The 12,016-nt window shown below is 47.5% G+C and overlaps 1 protein-coding gene across 1 annotated transcript; it reads left to right on the forward strand.

Annotated features, from left to right (window-relative positions):
* Positions 1-4,931: 4,931 nt before the first annotated feature.
* Positions 4,932-11,441, forward strand: LOC148121704 (uncharacterized). Its single transcript, XM_087907547.1, is given in 4 exon segments — positions 4,932-5,116; positions 5,118-6,274; positions 6,686-9,153; positions 9,156-11,441. Coding segments are annotated over 4 exon segments (4,803 nt in total). The 3' UTR covers positions 10,149-11,441.
* Positions 11,442-12,016: the final 575 nt, after the last annotated feature.

Here is a 12,016-nt window from a genome sequence, read left to right on the forward strand (position 1 = left end):
GCTTTAACCCTGAGAGAACTAAAGAACAATTTCTTGGTTTTAAAGGTGAGTAAAGGAGAAAAGATTTGGCTAGCTCTCATGGAGGTTTTTTTTTTTTTTTAATCCTTGAAAATCACGTTTCTCTAATTTTGCATGTGAGAAAAATAAACTAAAAAATACATAATGACATATTTGAAAGATGGTAAAAAGAAAATAAAAAGTCTTTCTTCATACCATATAACTGTTTTTCCCCCTTTCATTCTACTGAAGGAGATCTAACATGCTTATTTGTTATAAATAAATATTTGGGAAGAAAATTTCGAGTTGACATTTTACCTGACTTAAACTATTGAACCAAGTAACAGCTTGGAATTAGGACCCCTGGGTTTTTGTATTAACTTCATTAATAGCTTCCTGAGTTTGCATATTTTATAAAGAACAAGACTTGGAACATCTAATGGCTTCCATTTAACAAGTAACACACACAGTAGCACAGACAGAACACACATAATGATACTCTGAGGCCCAGGATGGCATCTCAAGCCTGGGACCCAAGGGTCCTAAGAACCTGACAGGCAGAAGCACAGGTGAATCTCTTTACTTTCTTCTCTGCCCTTTATTAGCTTACTGTCTCCTCATGACACAATCTTACTTTCTAGGTGGGAGGCTACATTTGACTAGAGCAAGAACTCAACAGAGCAAAGTGTCTAAATAACATAATTCATTAAATCTATCTAGGAGGCAACATAATTTAATCTGGGGTACAGTCGAGCTTCATTTGTATTGGAAGACTCATTAGATAAAAAAATTCCAAGAGTTTCTACTAAGACTGGTCAAGAATTACTGGAATTCTCCCCTGACCCATAGTCAAAAATTCTTAAGAACTTTCCAATAGACCTGTGATCTTAAACACTAAAATTTATAGGGCCTGAAATGTATTTCTCTACTCATTAGGCTTATTTGGTCAAATCCACGGCTTAGACAGTGCTCTAAGCAGCTGAATTTGACCAGTTTTTGCATTTGTCCCTCATCCATTCCAAAGTTTCTGTAGAATTGAAACCAGCGACTCTATTGTTTGCATATCTGGCCACTTCTAATTACTTTATGGCAAACTGCTGAAAGTATTTGATTTTGTAATTTTTGCTCTAAAAATTTCCTGATTGCTTTCATGAATACATAGGAAAGTGAGTGGCTATCATGATAAAGAGAGACCCACACAACTGGAGCCAATATACTTCCCCTATCACCACTTGGGAATTGGGAGTCTCTGTCAGAGACCAACCTTAGTTTCATTAATAAAGAATTTAAGAGTGAATGGAAATGAGGAAATAGTGGTTCCAAGGTATGGCTGACAAAAAGATTTGTTTGTTTGTTTGTTTTTGTTTTTGTAGATGAAAAAGTAGAGACTAGCTAGAGGTTCCTGGTAGAGTCCAGGTTGAACCAAGGCAAGAGACAGAGGACAAGAGTGAGAGAAAAAGAAGAGAGAGAGGAGAGAGGTTAAGAGAGGAACTAATGACCAGTAAGCCAAGAAAGCATGTGTTCAAAAGGGCTGGATTATATAGGAATCAGAAAGCAGAGGGGAGATGAAGCTGAAGTGCAGTCCTTGAGTTGGAGGGGGTGGGGTGAGAAATGCTGGGAGGAGAGACAGGTATTGAGTGAGCCTTGTCCTGGGTGTCTTTGGGACCTGGCAAGGACCATATTTAAAATAGAAGCAGAAGGATAATTTCATCAGAGTTAAAAAAAAAAGAGACCCCACAGTTGACAAGATGTAGATTTTGACCACATTCTGAGGAGGAGGGAAAAGCTGAGGAAGAAACAAAGTCATGTTGTTCTCGTTAGCCATGAAGTGAGCCACATGATCCAAAGTGGTCACATGGTAAAGAGGGAAATTTTAGAGAAAGAGTGAAACCCAGTGTGTTATGGAAAGCATGCTTAGCAGAGAGAAAGACAAACAGAAAAAGTGACACATTGCTGAGGAATTTGGAAAAGTGGACTGAGTTGTAGCTTTGAAAGCATCTGTGCTAGGGGCTGGGGTTTCTGGGAAGGAAATATACACTGTTTCATCAAAGGGAGAATTATTCCTCCAGTCTCTTAAGCAAGGCTTAAGATGAATCTGCCTTACTCAGAGGAAGCCATTTAGATAGGCAATTGATCTGTGCTACTGGAATGGTAGGTATCTACCTCCACACCTAAACTGACCAAGCTAGGTCCTTCCCTCCCAGCCAGGATTATTATGTAATTAGCTAATAAATTTTTTTCTTCAATCTTACCGAGATTAACACCTGGATATTAAAAAAAGAGAGTTTAAGGAATAGAGAAATGACATGTAGAGAGTCTAAAATTATATAAAGTGTTACCTAAAATACTGAGCTAAACTAGAACAGATTGACAGCTGATTATGCAGAGATTAGAAGAAGGAACACAGTAGTAGTGAAGGATGCCCACATTTCTAAGACAAAAGGGTATGTTTTATATTTTTCCTTCTTTGAATATTTTTCTTTTGCATCAGGAAGGCTTTACCAGACGCCACGGCTTTCTTACTCAGCTTCTCTGAAGCCACAGGCCTCCTTTTACCTCACAGCTGCTTACTAAACTGACATGCTCTCTTCTTCCTTTGCCTTCTCTACCTCTCGCACCCAGACACTTAACCAAGGTTTACAGCATGTCTGCCCTATTGTTATTCTCTCAAACTTTGATAAACATGTCCTAAGTCTTCCTATGACCCCATTTTAAAACTCTTTTATTAAAAAGACCAACAATCCCCAAAGGAAACCAGTTTCCCAAGTAACGTAGAGCATCCAACTTAAGGTTCCCCCAAATTTCTCTGGTAATAAAGAAACCTTGGTTTAGAGAAATAATACATACAATAGGATGGAGTTGTAACTGGATAGGCAGAGATGAAAATATTCTCAAGAGACACTTGTGCTGTGGAATAATCTTTTTTGCATACTATAAATATGTATTACTCTCACTGGTTAATAAAGAATTGACTGACTGATGGCTAGGCAGCATTTTCAGGGCAGAGAGAATGCTGGGAAGAAAAAGAGTAGCTTCTCAGAAATCTTAGTGCAGACACAGAGGAAGCAGTAGATGAACAAAGCATACTGTGTAGCACAATTAATAAGACTCAGAGAGAGAGATTTGGGTTTAACCTAAAGTTCGAAAAATGAAAATAGCCAGGCACTGACTCTTACCTCTACCTTAGTCGAAGATGTCGATCTTGACTCTAAGAATTTCAGACTGAGACTGTTTCTGAGAGCTGCTTTTTCTGTTTTATAATTCTCTCTAATTTTGAAATTAAGGATGGCACCACCACCACCTGGTTTCTGTGACAAACTCGTTTGGCTACTGGGATGAAAGTTATGTGTCATTGTTGCCTGGTCTATAAGACTGGCCAGTGTGGCTATTTTACTTTACCGACCTTCAGGGAATCTTTATTTCTTAAAATACAAGTGAAATGCCACTACAGTACTGAAATAAGGTACCAAGTCACATGACAAGACACAGATAACATGTGTTAATTTAAGTTGGAAGAGCTAGTTAGCAACAAGCCTAAACCATCAGCTGAACTTTTATAATATATATTAAGTCACTGTATTGTTATTTGGGAGACAGTTGGTAAGACAGAGCTAATCAGTAGTCCCAAAGAAAAAAAACTCCACCGACATGCTTGTGTCTCAATCTTAGAATGCTTAAACAATGGACTCCGAAAATATGATAATTACCCCAGGAATCTTGTGCCGCAAGGAAAGGCTCTAGTCAGGATGGGACTTGTATTTTGAAAGAATGGTTTCCACAGTTCTAACAACCAATCAGAATACTGTACAATATGACACTGAACCCCAGACAGAGATGGGAGAGCATTGTGTCCCATTGACAGGGACTGCTTAGACAAGTATATCTGAAAAGGAAAAAGAGAAATATACCACCCTTTGATGCTGGAATGCAGGGCCTTAGAGATAAACAATTCAGGCCCCTTGCTGTAAGGGAGGGGAAGGGAGCCTTTTGTCCTGTGACGGGATGTGAGTCAGGATGTTTACAGTCGACCATCAGGTCTCCAGCTAGGAAGGCAGGAAGAGATAAGAAAAACAGGTAGCACAACCCCCTCCTTGGTATCCAGGTGGGTCTGGACAACCCCCTCCTTGGTATTTAGATGAAAGGTCAAGAATGTGCCACTCAGCTTAGCCTTATTTAAACTGACCAATGAAATGAGTCCCCATAACCACGCTTTTTTTGCTTCTGTACCCGCGCTTTTGCTCTCCTATAAGAACCCCTCACCCCCAACCTGGGGGCGCGCAAATCTTCCGAGAGACCTTGCCGCCCCAGGTACCTGTGTATTCAAATAAACCTCTTGCAGTTTGCATCTGTAAGTGTGGCTTCGTCGGGTTTGTGGGTTCGGGGCCTCTCTCGCTAGGAAGACATCCTTCGGGGGTCTTTCATTTTGGTGCATTGGCCGGGAAGTCTGAGGCCCCCACCCAGGAACCATCGACCACCTTCGGGAGGTAAGCTGGCCAGCATTCTGTATGTCCTATGAATGTCTCATGTCTTTTGTGTTTGAATGTTGCGCTGCGAATTTGAACTCTGTTTGATTCAGCCGGGTCGATCTGTATCTGTATCTGTATCTGGCGGGTCTCGGAAGGGACCGACGGGTCCGAACTTTCCCCCCGGCAACCCTGGAAGACGTTCCGAGGGTGTCTGGTCTGTCTGGAGCCCGATTTTTCGGGGCTCATCTGTCAGAACCCGCGACCAGAGCCGGACTTTTTGGGTCGCCCCCCTGGTCCGAGGGTCACGTGGTTCTTCTGGGAGGTCAATCGTCCGGACCTTTTCTGAAGCCTCCGTCTGAATTTTTGCTTTCGGGGTTTCGCCGAAGCCGCGCAGCGCGTCTGATTGTCAGTCTGTTTGTCTTATTGTTCATTTTTGTGGTCTGTCTGTTCATTTATTGGAATACTAACATGGGACAGTCACTAACCACTCCCTTAAGCCTTACTCTAGACCACTGGTCGGACGTCTCTAACCGAGCGAGCAATCGGTCGTTTGAGGTCAAGAAGAAAAAATGGCGGACTGTCTGTTCCTCGGAATGGCCCGCATTCAACCTGGGCTGGCCGCGGGATGGCACCTTTGACAAAAACATTATCTTGCATCTTCGATAAAGGACCCCATGGACGCCCTGACCAGGTCGCTTATATCGACACCTGGGAAAGTTTGGCTTATGATCCACCCCCCTGGGTGGCTCCTTTTATTTCTCCAGACAAACCCCAACCTTCCCTAAGCCTCATTCCCTCGGCCCCGAATCCTCCTTTGCCCTCCCCTCCTTTGCCTTCCCTACCTAAACCCCTTACTCCTACGGCCTCCTCTCTTTATCCCACACTGACGAAGAAGGGGGCCCTCAAGCCGTCTGTCCTCCCCCCTGACCCAAATGCCCCTCTCGTAGACCTCCTATCCGACGAAGATCCTCCTCCCTACAATCCCCAGGAGGAGCCCGGAGATCGTGAAGCCGACCCTATGGCGCCCTCGTCACAGAACTCCCTGCCTGTTGCCTCTCCCGTCGCAAGCAGGCTCCGGGGAAAGCGTGAACCATCTCCCACAGACTCAACTTCCCGAGCATTTCCCTTGCGACAGGGAAATGACGGCCAACTTCAATACTGGCCCTTTTCTGCCTCTGATTTATATAATTGGAAACAACACAATCCCCCTTTTTCTAAAGACCCCATAGTATTAACTAACCTAATAGAATCTATTCTGACCACCCACCAGCCAACCTGGGACGACTGTCAACAGCTTTTACAGGCTCTCCTCACTTCTGAGGAGAAACAAAGAGTCCTCGTAGAGGCACGGAAGCAGGTCCTAGGAGATGATGGAAGGCCAACCCAGCTGCCCAATGAAATCGATGCCGCCTTCCCTCTCACCAGGCCTGACTGGGATCACACTACGGTTGCAGGTAGGACGCACCTACGCCTTTACCGCCAGTTGCTCATAGCGGGTCTCCGAGGGGCTGGTCGCCGCCCCACCAATTTGGCACAGGTAAAGCAGACAATCCAAGGGGCAGATGAGTCTCCAGCAGCATTTTTGGAAAGACTTAAGGAAGCATATCGTATGTATACGCCTTATGATCCTGAGGACCCAGGGCAGGCTACTGGTATGTCGATGTCTTTTATTTGCCAGTCTGCACCCGACATTAGGAACAAGTTACAGAGGTTGGAAAATTTGCAGGGATATACACTGCAAGATCTGCTTAAGGAAGCTGAGAAAATCTTTAATAAGAGGGAGACTCAAGAGGAAAGGGAGGACCGTATCCGTAGAGAAAAAGAAGAAAGGGAGGACAGACTAAGAAGGGAGGCAGAGGAGAAGGAGGATGCTAGAGACAGAAAGAGAAATAGAGAACTGAGTCGTCTCTTGGCCGCCGTAGTTCAGGGACAGGACAGCCGAAAGGGAGACAGGATGGGAGAACGGAGAGGCCCTCGCGTGGAACGCGACCAATGCGCCTACTGCAAGGAAAGAGGGCATTGGGTAAAGGATTGCCCTAAGAAGACTCGCAGACCCAGAGGCCCCAAACCACAAGCCTCACTCCTAGCCCTAGATGAAGACTAGGGAAGTCGGGGCCAGGAGCCCCCCCCTGAGCCCAGGATAACACTCGATGTCGGGGGGCAGCCAGTTACCTTCCTAGTGGATACAGGTGCTCAGCATTCAGTTCTTACCCGGTCATCAGGCCCGCTCAGTGAACGAACTGCTTGGGTGCAAGGGGCCACAGGCGGAAGAAGATATCGATGGACCACCGAACGGAAGGTACAACTAGCAACTGGTAAAGTAACTCACTCCTTCCTACACATCCCAGACTGCCCCTATCCCTTACTAGGGCGAGACTTACTCACCAAACCGAAAGCCCAAATTCACTTTGAGGGGGCAGGGGCTCGAGTGTCGGGTCCAAATGGAAACCCCCTCCAAGTCTTGACCTTACAATTGGAAGACGAATACCGACTATATGAGCAGGACTCTAAGACACAAGGATCCAGGGACTTGGACATATGGCTTACAGAGTACCCACTGGCATGGGCCGAGACTGGGGGTATGGGGCTAGCCCTACAGCAGCCCCCTTTGATCGTAGACCTGAAGGCCACAGCCACCCCAGTCTCAGTCAAACAATACCCCATGTCGAATGAGGCCTACCAGGGGATAAGACCTCATATAAAGAGACTATTAGAACAAGGTATTCTGATTCCCTGTCGGTCACCTTGGAATACCCCCCTCCTCCCAGTAAAGAAACCAGGGACAGAGGATTATCGACCAGTACAGGACCTCAGGGAAGTTAATAAGAGGGTTGAAGACATACACCCGACCGTCCCCAATCCATACAATTTACTAAGCACCCTGCCACCATCTCACACCTGGTATACGGTGCTAGACTTGAAGGATGCCTTCTTCTGTCTCAGATTAAGCCCCAAAAGCCAACCCCTTTTCGCCTTCGAATGGAAGGACCCCGAATTGGGAATTTCAGGCCAACTGACTTGGACCCGGCTCCCACAAGGTTTTAAGAATAGTCCCACGCTCTTTGACGAGGCCTTGCACCGGGACCTTGCGGACTTCAGAGTTCAACACCCATCATTGATCCTACTCCAGTACGTGGACGACCTTCTACTGGCAGCCTCCACAGAACGTGACTGTCGACAAGGTACGGGGGCCCTATTGCAAACTCTGGGACGGCTGGGCTATCGAGCATCTGCCAAAAAGGCCCAGATATGCCAGACTGAGGTGACCTATTTGGGATATAAATTCAAAGAAGGGCAGCGTTGGCTTACAGCCTCACGCAAGGAAACTGTATCCCGTATACCTGCACCTCGAGACCATCGCCAGCTGAGGGAATTCCTGGGGACTGCCGGGTTCTGCCGCTTATGGATACCAGGCTTCGCAGAAATGGCAGCTCCTCTCTACCCCCTCACAAAGCAGGGGGTACCATTCGGATGGACAGATAAACAACAAAAGGCTTTTGAGGACATCAAACGCACCCTCCTGTCCTCTCCAGCACTGAGCCTGCCTGACGTCACTAAACCATTCGAACTGTTCGTTGATGAAAAACAAGGTTATGCCAAGGGGGTTTTGACCCAAAGGCTTGGGCCATGGAAACGCCCTGTCGCGTACTTATCAAAGAAATTAGACCCAGTAGCCTCAGGCTGGCCCCCTTGTCTACGGATGGTGGCAGCCATTGCCGTCCTTATTAAGGATGCTGGCAAACTGACTTTGGGACAGCCCTTGACCATTCTGGCACCCCATGCCGTCGAGGCCTTGATTAGGCAGCCCCCTGACCGGTGGCTCTCCAACGCCCACATGACCCACTACCAATCCTTGCTGTTGGATACGGACCGAGTCCAGTTCGGACCTGTAGTCGCCCTTAATCCGGCGACCTTGCTACCCACACCGGAAGGACCAGACCAGCATGACTGCCTTCAGATCCTCGCGGAAATGCATGGAACCCGGATGGACTTGACTGATCAGCCCCTCCCAGATGCGGACCACACCTGGTACACCGATGGGAGCAGTTATCTACTGAATGGAGAACGCAGGGCGGGAGCTGCAGTTACCACGGAGACCCAGGTAATCTGGGCCAGTGCCTTACCCAGCGGCACCTCGGCCCAACGAGCTGAACTCATCGCTCTGACTCAAGCCCTTAGGTTGGGAGAAGGTAAGAAGCTGAATGTTTATACTGATAGCCGGTATGCTTTCGCCACCGCACACATTCATGGAGAAATATACCGGAGACGAGGGCTCTTAACCTCAAAAGGCAAGGAAATTAAAAATAAAGCAGAGATCCTTGCTCTATTAGAGGCCTTATTCCTCCCCAAGAGACTGAGCATTATGCATTGTCCCGGACACCAAAAAGGAGATCACGCCGAGGCCAGAGGAAATCGGCGGGCGGATGAAGCGGCCCGAGAGGCTGCTTTGGGACCACAAATTCTCCCCCTAATATCCGAGCCCATCCAATCCACAATAGACTGGGCCTATGATAAAGAGGACATAAACCTACTCCAAAAATTGGGGGCAGAATATAACCCAGCAAATAGACGCTGGATTTATCGGGGAAAAATAGCAGTGCCCATAAAAATAACCCAGGAACTTATAGACTACTTACATAAGTTGACCCATTTGGGTATGAAGAAAATGAAAACCCTCCTAGACAGAATGGAAACTGGACAATACCTCTTGAACAGGGACAACAACGGGCAACAGACAATTGCAGGGCCTGTGCCCAAATCAATGCAGGTCACTCGAAAGCCCTCCAAGGGGTACGCCTCAGAGGACATCGACCCGGTGTCCACTGGGAAATAGACTTTACTGAAGTTAAACCTGGCTTATATGGGTACAGGTACCTGCTGGTTTTTATAGACACCTTTTCAGGATGGGTAGAGGCCTATCCCACCAAACATGAAACGGCTAAGATGGTTGCCAAAAAGCTATTAGAAGAAATTTTTCCCCGATATGGTATGCCAAAGGTATTGGGATCTGATAACGGGCCAGGCTTCGTCTCCCAGGTAAGTCAGTTGGTGGCCAAGTTACTGGGGATTGATTGGAGATTACATTGTGCTTATAGACCCCAGAGTTCAGGACAAGTAGAATGTATGAATAGAACTATTAAGGAGACTTTGTCTAAATTAACGCTCGCTACTGGCTTAAAGGATTGGGTGTTGCTCCTGCCCCTGGCCCTATATCGGGCCAGGAACACCCCCGGGCCACATGGCCTTACCCCTTTTGAAATATTATATGGGGCACCGCCTCCAGCCATACATTTCTTTGACACGGACATTGCAGACTATGCTAACTCCCCTTCTCTACAAGCCCACTTGCAGGCCCTGCAGCTGGTACAACAAGAGGTCTGGAAACCCCTAGCAGCCGCCTACAAAGACAACCTTAACCAGCCAGTGGCACCTCATCCGTACCAGATCGGGGACACTGTTTGGGTCCGTAGACATCAAACTAAGAACCTGGAACCGCGCTGGAAGGGACCATACACTGTTCTCCTGACCACCCCAACGGCGCTCAAGGTGGACGGAATTGCTGCCTGGATCCACGCCTCACACGTGAAAGCTGCCAGCTCAGAACAACAGACGGCCAGCCAAAAGGAAGGATGGAAGATCCAACGCTCCCAAAACCCCTTAAAGATAAGACTGGTTCGAAAATGATATTATGGGCAGTAGTCTTTCCCATGTTGATCTTGGGATCCATGGGGGCTCCTAATGGAAGCCCCCACGCAATTTATTCCTTAACTTGGCAGATTATTTCCCAGACTGGGGAGGTAGTCTGGAAGACGACTGGCCAACATGCCCTCAATACCTGGTGGCCTCCCCTCACCCCGGATTTTTGTCAGCTAGCTGCGGGACTAGACTCTTGGGACATAGCCACCACCGACTATAATCAATTAACGAGAAACATGCCGCCAATGGGGGGAGGATCTGTAGGCTGCTCCAACCCCGGGCGAAGATGTCGATTAGCAGAGGCCAGCTTTTATGTCTGCCCCCGGGATGGCCGAGATCGAGCTACGGCTTACAAATGTGGGGGATATAATGAAATGTTCTGTGCGGCTTGGGGATGTGAAACGACTGGGGATGCCTACTGGAAACCCCATTCCAGCTGGGATAAGATCAGGGTGACCCGCGGCTGGAAGAGAGAGATATGGGATGAGGAGTACTTTACAGAGTATTGTCAGCTCTCCAAATGTGGAACTAATGGAAAATGTTTGCCCCTCAATATCACCTTCACTGAACAAGGTAGAAAGGCCACTGAATGGCAACAAGGGTATACTTGGGGGCTCAGATGGTACTTGGACTCGACAGACAGGGGGTTGACTTTCAAAATACAGCTCAAAGCTGAGGCCATAGTTTCCCGGGCGATAGGACCCAACCAGGTCCTGGCAAATCAGAGACCCCCATTTTTACCCAAAGCGCCAGCTACCCCTGGACTGACTAGCCTTACTACCGCTCCCGCCACCACCCTTGCCCCCCTAGCGGCCGCAATAGAGCCAGAGGGAGGAACAGGAGATCGTCTTTTGAACCTCATTAGGGGGGCGTACCAGGCCTTGAATCACTCGGACCCAGATCGGGCCCACGATTGCTGGCTCTGCCTTAACCCAAGTCCCCCATATTATGAGGGGATAGCTCTCAGGGGCAACTATAGCAATGTCACCTCGCCACCCCCCATCTGCCAGAGCATGAACCATCATCTAACCCTCACCCAGGTGACAGGTACTGGAGTTTGCATAGGAGCTGCGTCTGGCCAGCCCTTTTGCATCTCAACCGCGCCCGTTATCAAGGGAAACTATTATCTAGTCCCACCAAATGGGACCCTCTGGGCCTGTAATACCGGCCTAACCCCCTGTGTTTCGGCAATGGTATTCAACCAAACGCATGAATATTGTGTCTTGGTACAAATTTGGCCGCGCATCACGTACCACTCAGATGAGGCGGTCCTCCAATATTATGAATACCTTCCCTGGAGGGAAAGACGGGAAGCTATTACCCTGACCCTGGCCATACTCCTAGGGGTGGGGGGTGTTGCTGCAGGGGTAGGTACGGGGGCCGCAGCTCTAGTGCGCACGGACCAATATATGCTTTTACATCAAGCTATGAATGAGGACCTGAGGGCTCTTGAGAAGTCGGTTAGAACCCTGACGGAATCAGTAGCTTCCCTGTCAGAGGTGGTACTACAAAATAGAAGAGGACTAGATCTGCTCTTTCTAAAGGAGGGAGGCCTTTGTGCGGCTTTAAAGGAAGAATGTTGTTTTTATACTGATAAAACCGGTGTAGTGACTGAAACTCTAGATAAACTAAAGGAAAGGCTAGATAAACGTAAAAAAGAGTTTGAAGCCCAGCAGACATGGTACGAAGGGCTTTGGAACCGATCTCCATGGCTCACCACCCTAATTTCTTCCTTATTGTGACCCATAATTCTTTTAATGTTAATTCTTACGTTCGGCCCTTACATTTTAAATCGGTTGATTCAATTTGTTAAGGATAGACTTTCGGTTGTTCAAGCTCTGGTCTTAACTAGTCAA

The sequence above is a fragment of the Myodes glareolus genome, chromosome 6, assembly GCF_982192425.1.
Source record: "Myodes glareolus chromosome 6, mMyoGla1.1, whole genome shotgun sequence".
In the NCBI taxonomy this organism is placed as follows: Eukaryota; Metazoa; Chordata; class Mammalia; order Rodentia; family Cricetidae; genus Myodes; species Myodes glareolus.